This window comes from Phascolarctos cinereus, unplaced genomic scaffold, assembly GCF_003287225.1.
Source record: "Phascolarctos cinereus isolate Bilbo 61053 unplaced genomic scaffold, phaCin_HiC Scaffold_2;HRSCAF=192, whole genome shotgun sequence".
Taxonomy (NCBI): Eukaryota; Metazoa; Chordata; class Mammalia; order Diprotodontia; family Phascolarctidae; genus Phascolarctos; species Phascolarctos cinereus.
Window position 1 is genome coordinate 251,398,998 of NW_027555625.1, and position 14,575 is coordinate 251,413,572.

The window sequence follows — 14,575 nt, forward strand, 5'->3', positions numbered from 1 at the left end:
GACACTTCACTAAATTAGTGCAACAATATAGATATTTGGGGGAAGTATAACAATGAGTTGGGTAGTAAAACGAATAAGAGAAACAGAGTCGGCTGGGTTAGTGCTGATAAACTACACAATGCTTTTAAATGATCCCAAGATGCTACAATCTCCAAAGAGTCAAAGGAGGGGGTGATTCAAAGAACAACAGAGAACTATATGGTAAGCACAAGCAGGCAACAACATGTTTCAAGTCAATCCAATCCAACATGTATTAGGTGCCTACTATTTACCAGGCGCTGTGATGGGCATCAGCGATATAAACACAAAAATGAAACAATCCCTGCCCTTTAAAGCTTACATTCTACTGTGGGATACAATATGTATTCAAGTAAATACAAAGTATGTATAAAGTAATACAAAATAATTTCAAGTTGAAGAGACTGGTAATAACTGAGAGGATCAGGAAAAAGCTTCGCATAGGTGGTGGAACCTGAGCAGTCCATAAGTTTTAAGAGTGCTCACACCTAATCTAAACAAAATGCTTTTAACTTAAGAAAGGAATGGAAGGAGGGAAAAAGATAGAATTTCCCACAATTCTTTGCCTATGTATACTAACTAGTACTGAAACAAAAATCACTTTTGTTGAAATTCGGTATGAATAAGCAAAAAATACCAAATAGTCTCCTTTAAAGGAAGATAGAACAATACCAAGAAGACCTTCGTTACTGGGATATAAAAAAGTAAAGAATTCCAAGGAGCATCTATGATTTCCAATGATGATATCCCTTCTACAACTGGAGTAAAATATCATTAGAAAAGAAGATGAGTCAGTTATGTGTTAAAAGATGGATAGCCAGAGTGTTCTACCAATATTCACAAAATGTAAAGTCCTAGAAGGCCTTCTGGACCTTGTCTGGACCCTCTGTGGGAAGAGAATCTTACTATGGAAGATCACAGTTAAGAACTACCCAGCATGATAAAAGCAGGATGAATTAAGATTTGTACCAATGGAGAGTATATACCCAATGAGATTACAAATCTGCTTAGGTACTGAAGTATAAATTTCATATATTTAGTTCATAATTCTAGACCAAGGGTTCTGAATCTGGGATTCATGGATAGATTCCAGAGGGGCCTATGAACTTAAGGGGGAAAAATTACATCTTTACTTCAATATAACTTATTTCCTTTGTAATCTTGTGTATTTTATTTTATGCATTTAAGAACATTATTTTAAGGAGTACCTAGTTTTCACCAGACTTCCAAAGGGATCTATGACACAAAACTGGTTAAGAACTCCTGTTTTGGTTTGTCAATTTTTTTGAATCCTGATTCTGTCATCCAATTTAGTTATCTATTCTAATTTCATGTCATCTATAAATTTAATAATTGTGTCACCTATGTTTTTATCTAGGTCACTGATAGAAATGTTGAACAATGTAAGGGATCAATCCCTCAAAAAACAGTCAAAACCTCTTTTCATGCTCTGATACCACAAATTAAATAATTATAGAATTTTGCCCAGAATTAAGGTTAAGTTCAAAGGCTAATAAACACTGACACTTATTTTGAAAATCAAGACATTTCTCTGTCTCTCTCCAGTCCTACAGCCTCTCTTCCATTCTTCATGATTTTTCAAAAAGCACTCAGACAACAAACAGCTCAGAAGTCTCACCAGCCAGCTCTTCAGTACTCTGCAATGTAGTCTGTCTAAACCAAGTGACTTGAACACACTGAAGACAGCTAGGTGCTCTGTTTATATTGCCTCATTTATCTTCTCTCTCAAATGCTTGTCAACCATTTTTGCTGTATCCTTTCCAACAGAAAATTTCTCTTTGCTAGAGAGCACAGAAGCAAAATCAGAAATAACTAATTCTGTCTTTTCTCTGTCATGATAACCACCTCTGTCCAGAATCTTGGTGGTTCCATTCCTCCTTTAAACTTTCTCTCATACCCTTAAGAAGCTCTTTTGGTTGCCTTCAGCAGTCACTGCCAGCACCAGCTCACTCTAAGCTTTAGCATTCTTGTCACTTTCCTTACAGGACTGTGTCATTCTTTTATGTTCATCCTGATACCTGACTTTGCTTCCATCTTTTATATTTAAAAAAAAAAACGTAACTCCAAATTTGTCACTTTAGAGAGTTCCACTAATTTTCCCTCAACAACAGTTTGTTTTCAGAATTGCATTTACTTAGTTTCTCATCCATCTTATGCCAGCTTCCTTGGTAGAATTTTAGGCAAGCAAGATCCTACCTGTCTTGTCTCTTAATTCTTTAAAATCAATTCCTCCCAAATATGGGATGCACAGTGAATTATGCCAAGCTTTCCCCCTCCTTTTCTACAAAGCTCCAAGATACAGTGGTCATTTCTTCCCAAGGTTTCCATGGCTTCTACTTCAGCTACCAGTCCCTCTTTCCTGATCAGAATCAAGTCCAGTATAGGAGTTCCTACAGTCACTTTATCTACCTTTTGAAGAATTAAATGTTAATCGAGAATGTTATCAACTCTTCTCCTTTTGGTAAAGAGCTCCAAACAGATATCCAAATGGCCTCGGTGTCAAGCTTGCAATTTGTTTCCTGAAATTTTCATCTACTTCATCCTTCTGGTTAGTGGTCTTTAGTATACTTATGCCACAATATAATTTTTGAATGATCTTTACTGATTGTCATTGAAATATGCTTCACCATGTTTTCCCCCTCTATTTCATATATTTCCTTTTTTCTTAATATACAATGCTTACTAGTCCATTCCTTTTGAATAAAATAAAACCCTTCCATCAACAAATTCCAATTATGAGTAGCAGCCCACCAAGTTTCAATAATACCCAGGAGGTGGTAATTAACTTCCCCACATTAATAACTTTTGTTCATCTTGTTTACTACTCATATTTTGCATATACATGTAGGATATAAGGTTTCATGTTTCCCTCTTCTTGGATATCATCTGCTTTGAAATACTAGTCCTCTTGAATCAGAATCTTCTTCCTATATACCACTTGTTATATTCTGTGGTATCTAGTTTAGTGGATATATATGGGCAGTTTTTCTCTTGAACTCTCTATTTTTAATTTGAAGCCTTTTTGATCAGATTCACATGTTTTGAGGCAAAGAAACTTTTTTACTAGCTTCTGTTGGTTATACTCCATTTCAGACCAAACTATTTATTTTTTTTATTTTATGCTATGTAAAGTCTGTTTTCTGACACTATCTTCTTAGACAGCTATTCTCCTTTGCTTAACAAATTACAATTTCCAAATCTTGCCTTATCATGTGAACAAGTATAACATAAAATATAGTTCCTATACCCTAATAGCTTATCATACATTCAATTTTTACAATGCTGTATAGATAGCACCTTCCCTTCAAGTTCCCTTGTTTGAATGTCTCCTTTTTCATTTCCTCAAAGTTCTAATAAGAGTTTCCAATTGTATGATTAATGACAAACAAATGGTCAACAATCACTACCCTTTGTCTTGCGGTTTTCATGCATTATACCTCCAATGGTGGTAGTCCAGTCACCAGTGTCCTCACAAGTTTCTATGGTGATTGTAGCAGGAGACCCATTCACTGCAACCAGAACAAAAACAAAAACAAGAACAAAAACCAAACCCACAATCATTTATACAGATTTTGTTTTTCAAAATAGTAGGCAGCTTTTCTTTGTTAATTTTGGTTTATTTCCTTTCTGTTATCTGTTATATTACTACTCTCTTTAATTTCCACCTCCAAGATGATGCCATATATACATCCCAGTACTTGAAAATTTACTGGCCTCATATTAAGTTCCTACTTCTATTTTCTCAATTATTTACTCTCCAGTTTCTAAGATCTATTCTATAAATATCAATAAACATTACAGAATGTAGGTATTTTTCTGTTTGAATCTTTTCTATTTAGAATTGTGGAGGTTCATCCTAAGAGTAATCATTCTTATTATCAGACAGGACTACAATAAGCTATTTTTAAGTTTCATTGATATTTTGTTTTTCAGTATCTTTCATATTTCTATACTTCTAGATTTAAAAATTGAGGACTTTTTATGTTGCTAGGAGAAATACCAGGAGTTAATTTATCAGTCTTACATCTAAGAAGAATAGCACAGTATAATAGAAAGAAACATTGGAGTGGAAATCAAGAGACCTAGATTCTAGTCCCAGATTTGTTACAAAATACATGGGTGATCTTAGGCAAGTCAACTGATGTCTCTGGTCAAAGGTTTGTCATCTGTAAAGTCAGGCAGTTGCATTAGAATAGATCCAATCTAATTTACATCTGTTAAGGCCTATGTGCAAGGCACTATGTTAAGCAATAAGAATAAAATAAAATAAAAAATAAAGCAGCCTCAAACTTACATACTAAACGACCTAGAAGGCCTCTTTCAGAAGTAAATTTCTATAATTCAATGTAATCAATATTTGAAATATAGTAATCCAAGTGCCATCTCAGTTTATACTGGAGGACAACTTGACCTACCATAACTTCTTCAAATCCCATGACCTAGAATAGCTATTCCAAATCTTTTCTTCTCTCTTCAAGCTTCCCACATGGTTCCCCTCCATACTCCCTTTGAATAGAGAATCCTGACTTATGCTTTTTTGAAAATATAGAGGGGCAGCTAGGTGGCATAGTGAATACAGTACCAGACTTGTAGTCAGGAGAACCTGATTTCAAATCCGGCCTCAGACACATAACACTCACTAGCTGTGTGACTCTGGGTAAGTCACTTAACCCCAACTGCCTCACCAAAAAAGAAAATATAGAGGTCTTTCACTTCGAACTCCCTCTTCTCCTTTACTCTTCATTTCAAGACCTCTTGACTTCATATCTATTCTCTCTTCCTCTACTTTTACCCTAGATTCTATCTCCTGCAGCAGGCTGCACACTGCCCCACTTCTTCCCCAACTCCCAGTCATATGAATTTTTCCCTCTCCTCCTTCCCTCTCAGTTCCTTCTCTTATAACTAAAATTATGCTCAGCTTCTTCCTATTCTTGAAAAACTTTCACTTGACCCTACCATTCCTTTAAGCTATCATCGTATTTATCACTCCTTAAATCACAGCCATACTCCTAGGTTCATTGCTTCTACGTTTTCTTCTCTCATTTGCTTCTCAGCCCCTCATAATCTGGCTTCCAACTGTATCACTCCTCTGAAACATCTCTCTCCAAAGTTACCAATAATCGCTAAATTGCCAGATCCCCTGGTGTTTTTTTAATCCTCTTGCTACTGGAGCTCTATGAAGCATGTGACACTGTTGACTACTTTCCCCTCATTAATATTCTCTCCACTTCTCTCTTGGTTTTCTTCATATTTGTATGCCTGCTCCTTCTTAGTCTCTTTTGCTTGATCATCATCAACAGCATTCCTGATAACTATGAGGACTTTGTTCTAGACCCTCATCTTTTTTTCTACACCCTTTCTCCTGGCGATCTTATCAGTTCCCATGAGTTCATTTATCACTTCTATGTAGACAACTCCAAGACAGACACAGACACAGACAGACAGACAGAGACACACACACACACACATACACACACACACACACACACACACACACACACACACACACACACACATCCAGCCTTGGCTTCTCTATCTCCTGGGCTCTAGTTCCAAATTGTTAATGGCCAACTGAATACTTCCAACTGAATGTCTTGTAGGTACCTCAAGTTCAAAATATTTTAAACAGAATTCATTAACTTTCTCCTAAAACCCTTCTCTTCTGAACTTCTTGATTTCAGCTGAGAGTACCCTATCCTTCCTATCACCCTGATTCACAGCTTAAACTCTCCATGTTCTTCCACCATTTATATCCAATCAGTTGCCAAGGATAATGTAGTCTACCTCCACAATATCTCATATACCTATCCCCTTCTTACTCATATGGTCACCATCCTAGTTCAGGTCCTCATTACCTCTTACTTTGTCTACTGCAATAGCCTCCTAATTGGTTTCCTTTCCTCAAGTCTCATCCCTCTCTAATCCAACATCCACACAGTTGAAAAATTACTATTTCTAAATCACAACACTAACGGTATCACTACTTTGGTCAAAAAGCTCTAGTACCTGGCTTCCTTTGAGGCAGGGCAAGACTGCACAACCTGCAGCCCGGGGGCTGTAAGCGTCCCATGGGCACGCCAAAGGATTTCAGGCAGCCCGCAAAAAATGTAGAGGATGTTTTCCTCCACATTTTTCACAGGCTGCCCAAAATCCTTTGGCAGGCCACAGGTTGTGTAGGCCTGCTCTAGGGTAAAATACAAACTCTTCTGTTTGGAATTTAAAGCTGTTTTCTTCCTGGTTCCAGCCTACCTTCCCAGAATTATTACTTCCCTTCACCTAATCCACATTCCAATCAAAATGGTCTGCTTGTTGCTGCTCCTCACCTATAACGCTACATTTTCCATCCTCATACCTCCGCACCAGCCTTCTCCCATATCTAAATGCACTCCCTCTTCACTTATAAATAGTATCTTATGAGTACTCTTTATCTTTACTTCATCTGTCAGAATCACTAGCTTTCTTCAAAACTCAAGTGCTACTTCCTACATGAGACCTTTCCTGAGCCCCTTATCTGTTTCTTCTCTCCCAAAATACTTTTTATTTACTTTGTATGTATTTTGTATTTATTTGTTATGTATACATGTTGTTTCCACCAATTGAATTCAAGCCCTTGAGGGCAAGGACTATTTTGGTCTTTGTATGCCCAGTGCCTAGCACAGTACAAGGCCCATAGTAGGGACCTAATAAATGTTTATTGAATGACTAAAAACTAGGGAGACAATATGATACAGTGGAGAGGGCAGTGAACTTAAAAGTTATAGGAGCTGAGTTCAATCCCAGCTCTTCCAATCTGTGTCTTGGATGTTGGACAAGTCACTTAACCTCTTCAGTCCTCATTTTACCCATCTGTAAAATGAGAGAGTTGTACAAGAAGACCTCTAAGGTTTCTTTTCAGTCTTGATTTATAATCCTATGAACTGAAGGTCTTGAAAAATACTTCACTAAATTATTTGAATATATCTCAATTTGGCCATCCTGTGTTTCCTCCAGAATTTCTGATCAAATCTACCATTTACACATAGTATTTTTTAAAACTGCACATACTCTAGCCTTAACTAAATAAAGTAATTTAATTAAAAAAAACTATAAAGATTAGGTAGCTTAATTTTTTCCTTTGGGCAAGACTGACAAATTTTTATGAGCATTTTCCACTTCCACTGATAATGCACTACTTAGCAGAGAACATGAGTAATATAAAGAATGACGGGCTAATGTTCTCTAATAAGCATATATTCTTGCTTGCCAACAACTTGATTTATTTTAGGCTTAGACTAATTTCTAATTTTTTTCAGATACTAGATCTTTGAACTGATGCTAATACTAAATTAGTATACAGTACTTACATTACATGTTGTAAGAATCCACTTAAAACAGAAAAATCTCCAAGCCTTCAATGAGCTGGATTACAAACTTTTCTTCTTTTGTACTTACTGGGTAGAACTGTCACAGGCCTTATAAGACCCCTTAGTTATTTCAAAGGTAATTTGTGTTAATGTCACTAATTTATACTTCTATTTGGTTAACTTGTATTGACTAAAGAAGATAAAAAACATAAGAGTTGTTTTTAATACAATATGAAGAAGATTCCTCTCAGTGTTGCAATAAGTATAAAATGGGTATTTGTGATATTAGTGCATAGGTAGCACTTTTCTAGTAATCAGGAAACAACTACTTAGCTGGGTAACTGTGGTTAAGTCATTTTATATCTTCCTGGCTCCAGCTTCTTCTTCTGTAAAATTAGGATTACTGAATAATTCCTAACATCCTTTAAATGCTAAAAAAAATTCTATTTCTAAATACATGATTCAATGCCGAGAAATCATCTGTAGGTATTAGGTTGCTTTTTCCAGAAATTGGGATGAACCTCTGAAGAGCCATGCATAGTTTCTCAACCAATCACATGACCAAAAGCATTGATTTGTGAGACTAGGAAAATCTTTGTAATGAATTTCTTTGACAAGGGACTCATTTCCAAGCTATATATAGAACTGATTCAAATTGATAAGAATAATAGCCATTTCCCAATTGATAAATGGTCAAAGGATATGAATAGGCAGTCTTCTAAGGAAAAAATCCAAGCTATCAATAGTCATATGCTCCAAAATCACTAACAATTAGAGAAATACAAATTAAACTAACTCTGAGATTATCCATCTCATAATCACTATACTGGCAAAGCTGACAAAAAGGGAGAATGACCTGTAAGACTTGAGGAAAGATTTGCAGCTTTGGCACATAAAGCTAAATAACCTTTACATAGCTCTAATCTACAACTTCACTAACAACATGCTTTAATTAGAACTTATGTACTGAAAGTCCACCTTTCCCTCATAATATGCAAAAGAAGCATCAAAAACCATATATCTAACTGCCTGAAGCTTCTAGGTCTTAACCAGTGTTTCTTGGGCATGACTTTTAAATGAGATACTGTTTAAACGCACATTCTCTGCTTAAGAAGAACCATGAAGACTTTTAAAATTAGTATCAGATAAAATGGTCCTAACACTCCCAAAATTCTTCCCTGAGTACTAAAAGGCACAAATGTGCTATAACTGAAGGACTATTAAGAAAAGAACTACTGCTTTAGGACTAGTCAAAAAAAAAAAAGCCCTTTCAAATGAAGCTCTTCAGTAACAGCTGAGAAAAACATTAAAAAAGAGTTGGAAATCCAAAACTGCACACTGAAATATTATTAGTTACATTTAGGATTTAATTATGGCTTCAAAAAACCCCACAAGATAGAATTCTCGGGATTATTTAGTTCTATCAGATGAAAATGATAAATAATTCAATTAAGGCAAACTTCAGTGAAAAAAGCTAAATAATTTATTAGTCATTTGTTCATTTCATAAGCTGGTAGAAAATGGGACTCAAAATCCTATATGAAGTAGTAAAGTGACTATATAATATTCCCACTAAAAACAGAGATAAACAGAAAGAGGTCAACATAGTGAGGCAAGGAGGAATTCTTATAATGCTAGGGAGGCAGTCTCACTTATTCATCTCTCCTTTTGCAAGCAGAAATCACTGAAAGGGGGAGCTTACCACAACCAGAACTCATTTACTTGAACTATCTACATTAGCTTATATGATTATGTGATTATTCTGTTATACCTAACAGAACAGTAAATTTAGAAAATGAAGTAACATAAATATAAAGCAAAATTTGACATAAAGCAAGAGAAATAAGCCTGTACCTAGAACATAGTCACAAAGTATAAGGCCATATTTATATAGCTCAGTCAGCGATGGGCACGAAGAAAACATACCATCTGCAGAAGCAGGGGTGATAGGGATGTATTCTGTTGACGTCTGACTACTTAAAGCCACTCTGGCACCAGACAAGTCGATTTTAGTGCTGCGGCAGGTGTTGGAACAGACCTTGTCATGTTGGTAAAAGTCCAGCTCTCCAGAATCCATGATCTTCCTGTGGCAAAGGATTATATATAAGAGTATAATCACAAGCTGATCACAAACCACCAAAGGAACACTGACGTCAAAACTCACAACTGTCTCAACTGAAATATGAATTACTTATCTTTCTATCTAATCATCTTTTATTCTTCCTTAACTTGGAACAAGTAGGAAAGGAACAATATATGCTCAGGCAAAAGAAACTTCCGCAATGATTTTATGGCATCTGAGAACATGTTAAGATTCCTGCCAAGCAGCCCCTGCAAGTTTTGGGCCCTTTATGCTAAAGGATCACAGAATCATAGATTTAGATCTGAAAGAAACCTTACTTCAGTAATCCAGTTCAACCCCCTCATTTTGCAGAAGAAGAAACTGCGGCCCATAGAAATTAAACAACTTACCTGTGGTTAGAAAGGTATAAGTGGCACAGCCAGAATTAGAAGCCAGGTCCTCTGACTCCAAATACAGCACTATTACCACTAAATCAAAAAGCCAAACAGAAAAGTCACAGTAGCTATAGCAGTTAGCAAGAGCTTTCAACTTGCTCAAAGGTTTTGCTAATTTAGTAAGAGATATTCATATTATTATCGAAGATCTTTCAAATTCCAAAAAACAAAGAGAAAATGTTATATAGTGGAAAGGGCACTGGGCTAGGAATCATGAGACCTGGGTTCTAGTCCTGGCTTTGGCACTCATTTGTTCCCTAAGCTTCCCTGGGCTTCAATTTCCTTATCTATAAAAATGTGGGATACAAGGGAAGCTTCTTCTAACATTCCCCCTCAAGCTCTAAATACTATGACTGTGATTCTTCAGAAATATATTAGTGAAACTGCATAAATTATGAACTTGACCAAGATTCCTCTTATCATTTGTTCTTTCCTGAATGGGAAAAGAAAAAAGCCAATGTAAAACAAGTAATAGAGTAGAAATTACAGAAGAAGTAGCTGACAAAGGCTCCTCTCCAAACTACAAACAACTGAACGAGTCCCTGCATTGCACCTGGATCTAGAGATGATTTTGCTTTACAATGAAAGGGTAAGGGTGCCCTTTCTTATGTTTTTGCTTGAAAATGCAAATGCCTCACTACACTTCTGTAAAGCCAATGAAGACAGAAAAATAGTGTTTGATTCATAACAGACTATTATCTAATTCTTGATTTAGCAAAAATGACTCATAGATAATGGTAAGAAGTAATTATGAAGAATGTTTATAGAAACCAGAAGGAAAGGAATAGCACTTAAGAATTCTGGTTATCAGTGCAAATCCCGAAGTATATGTAGAGAAAAGTACTGTCTAACAAAAGGAACTATTAGAGAATCCCCTCTCTAGAAGCTAACTGACAATTTCCTGGCCATTCTCCCATGTCATTCTAGAAGTAAAATTTCAAACAGAAAAAAAAGCAGAGGGGAAAAGGAAATGGGCCACAAAGTCTTAAGATATTAGAATATAAGAGCTTGTATAATTTATGCTCTCTAACTAAAGCCTAAGAAATAAATGTCAGAAAGCCTACTGCAGGTAATTCTTCTGCCTTGGGTTCTAGGGGAATGGAGATAACGAGCAGGTTATTTTCAACTCTGGCTTCCTTGACACTCATTACTGCTAGGCAGATACTATCATCTACATTTTTTAAAGTTACTATATGTATGAGGATTCTCCATTTCCTCCTTCCTATAGTATCACTGCTTAAGCAGAGGTTCTTCAAAACAAAGTTTTTGCCTTTTTCCCTATAGCTCTGATATCAGGCCATATTCTACAAAATCAGCAGCTGACTTATACTTCCCTCTGCCTAATGAGATAAATGGAACTTAAAAAAAGCAAAAAAAACAGTTTGAAAAAATATGAAGTACAATATAAATATAAGGTGTTACTGATTTGTGGTCAAAAGGAAGAAAAAAACAAAGTCATATTCTGGCAAGAGAAAACTAAGATATAAAGTTCATGATGGGGTGGGGCTTAGTTTTAAAGCTTGTTTATTTGCAAATATGTGTCTAAATATTTTAAAATCTGTTTGCCAATGTCTGGCACAGATGGATTGATTACTTTGCTACAGAGATTCTGCCAAAAGGCTCCATTTTTTCAACCGAAGTTTATTCTGCTGGAGAAATGGCTTCTTCCTCAGGAAGCCAGCTTTGGCAAACAAGAGAAGGCAAATGGAATATTAAAGGTGATAAGCTCTTCTGCTTTAGGCCAAACTTGAAAAGAAGTTATCACTGCTAAAACAGCCAGGGAGAGATTTGGTTAAAAATTAATTGGATTGGAAGGAATATAACATTCAATCTTACTGAACAATAAACCTTTCTAGAGGTATCAGCTGAAAGGTGTTAAGTAACATACATTCAGCCTTAGAGTGTCCCATTCCTTCTTTTTCAAGATTATCAAGAAGAAGGACAGTATGCTAAGTATTCTAGGATTGACTGTGCAACCAGAGAACTCTAGGTACTTGGGCAGATTGTAAATTATCAAAGGAAGAGAGTGAAAGGGGTTCATCTCCGAGTCTAGACAAGTAATTCTAAAAGTATGGTCCAGGGACCCTGGGGGTCCTTTCAGGGGGACCATAAGGTCAAAACTATTTTCATAATAATCTTCAGTTTTCATTTCTAATATGGTAAATATCAATAGATAAAACCCACAGAAATAAAAGTTCAATAATTTTTTAAGCACATAAAGAGCTCCTGAGACCAAGAGGGTTGAGAACCAATAGTTTGGACAGACACAATTATACTCAAAAGGCAATAGGAAAATATACCCAGGAAACCTCAAAATGAAAGAAGATACTGGGAGCTGCCACTAGGCAGAGGGCAACTTGAAATTTTATCTGTAAACTGAGAAGTACCAAAAAAGACTAAGGAATATACAGCATGTCTGAAATGATATATTAGACATGTCTAAAAATTTCAATAAATATACTTCTAAAACTGATAATAATAAACATTTGTAGTTGACAAATCCCTATATAATCCCAGAACAGTTTCAGAACCTGTTAGAGATTCTGCAGTGTAAAACACTGAGCAAACATTAAAGTACTATATCAATGTCAGTTACTCTTATTAATCAAAGGAAATATTAAGAGGGAGACTAAATTGACTCAACTTTTTAGCTTACTAAAAGTTGTTCAAAAGTTTGGGCTTGGCCAAAATGAAAAGGGAGGAGGGGGGAAAGATGGAAAGAGAAAAAAAAGAGAAGAGAGAGAGGTAAGAGCAAAGGGAGAAGACAGAAGGTGGAGAGAGAAGAAAGAAGAAAGAGAGAAGTTTTTGAGGGCAACATTATAAACATTTCAAGCAAGATGTTCATGGAAGAAATGTTGATTAGAAAAAGCTTCATTTACACTCCCTGTAGGAAGACAATATGGAAAAGGAGAGCCTAACAGCTTTGCCACTAACTTTGGAATGAGCTGCCAGAAAAAGGAAAGATGTAGAAAAGAGCCACAAATGCCTGCCTGATGAACTAGAAGCCAGAAATTAGTCTTAAGAAGAAGGAATAAATATTTACATAGTGCCCTCTACGCACCAGACACTATGCTAAGCACTTTTTATTCATTTATTTATTTATTTACAAATATTATTTCATTTGATCCTCACAACCACCCTGGGAGGTAGGTACCATTATCATTCCCAGTCTACTGTTGTGAAAATTGAGGCAGACAGAGGTGAAGTGACTTGCTCAGGGTCACACACCTAGTAAGTGCCTGAGGCCACATCTGAACTCAGTTCTTCCTGACTCCAGACTCTGGTGCTCTATCCACTGAGCCACCTAGCTGTCTTAGGGAGGTAGGTAGCTGAAAAGGCCGAACTGGAAGTCAGGTGAAATAAAAACTTTTATCAAGTAGGTTTCAATTTCTTTTCATTGCTATGGCGGATTCAGTGGGAGTAGCTAGGAGATTATTTATACAGGTGTGTAGGAAAAATCAGGCAAATGATATATACTGGCCTCCTAAACAGAGTGGAGAAAGAAAAACTGAAAAGCTTATAAAGGGGTTCTCTGAAATTCTAAAGCAGAGATTTCTCTCTTCCTCATCTTCTCTCTGTGCTTGTTTAACTATGGACTTAGCCTCACTCATTATCTCCAATTATCCAAATCTTCCATGATCTTCCCTCCTGCTAACTAGTCCCCTGTCCTTAAGTCAACTGCAAAATTTTTGGACAAGTAGCCTCATGACAAAGACCAAGACCAATTCCAGAATAGTTGAGGATTTTAGCTGAACTACTAACTTTTAACATTCTGAGCAGGAAAAATTACCCACTACTAAAGGTTTGTTTGGCTTTTTTTTTAAATGGAGAGAAAATTCCTGGTTCCTGTCACCAGGAATGAATATTGATAACTTAGCATTAAAGGGCTTACCCAGATGCAAATGAGCAAATATAGAGGGGAAGCTTTGGCCCTGGCAACCGGGCTGCTTACTCTGGGTATATCTGATGATAATTATAATAATAAATGTGGATGATTAAGGTTGCAATGACTCATCAGCTCAACTTCTGGATCAGAACCATTGCTCAGTCTAAGATTCTCCTTAAAAGAGGGAGGCTATATTGTCATCCAGGTACTTGCTACCAAATAGGCTGACCTGAGCATGATCCCATTCATGCGAATTGCTCTTTTCCAGTCCTTCAGAGTTGACTTGCCAGCCAAGTGGACAAACTCCTTAGGGCTGATCACATGCTCATCATACTGAAGAAGAAAGAAAAACAAAACAATCAGTAGCCAAGTGTAAAATTCTGACTGCATCATCATTAGCAAAACTCTACCGAGTATCCAAACATTTCTAGGAATTTATACATTCATTACATTCACCACTTATTATGTGCTTCTTATGTGCAAAGTACAATGCTAGATACTGGAGGAGATACAAAGAAAATTAAGAAGCAATCCTTGCCCTCATGGGGCTTACAATCTGTGTGTGATACATAAATATGAAAAGCTATTCAACAAATCTAAAGCTACAATAGTGTAGAATAAATTATAACAAGAGGGTAAGATAGGTACGAAGTAATATGCAAGAATGTAGGAAATTTAGGATCATTTGCTACATAGCAATCTTCTAGTAATAAATAATGTTCACTGCGTAGAATGTCAGAAGTTATTATATCAGGCAAAATCTTTGGTTCTATCAGGATTTGGCATGATT

General features: G+C 36.2%; 1 protein-coding gene across 4 annotated transcripts in view; it reads right to left on the reverse strand.

Moving 5' to 3' along the window:
- The window catches only part of GMEB2 (glucocorticoid modulatory element binding protein 2), a 58,921-nt gene that overhangs the window by 19,265 nt on the left and 25,081 nt on the right, over window positions 1-14,575 (reverse strand). For 3 of the 4 annotated variants that reach the window (XM_020981597.2, XM_078149897.1, XM_020981599.2), the window contains 3 exons: window positions 14,015-14,118; window positions 9,309-9,466; window positions 3,477-3,548 (listed from right to left, as the gene is read on the reverse strand). In XM_020981597.2, coding sequence (XP_020837256.1) covers window positions 3,477-3,548; window positions 9,309-9,466; window positions 14,015-14,118 — 334 coding nt within the window. The remainder of the gene's footprint in view (window positions 1-3,476; window positions 3,549-9,308; window positions 9,467-14,014; window positions 14,119-14,575) is intronic. The other variant, XM_020981598.2, reaches the window with a different exon arrangement.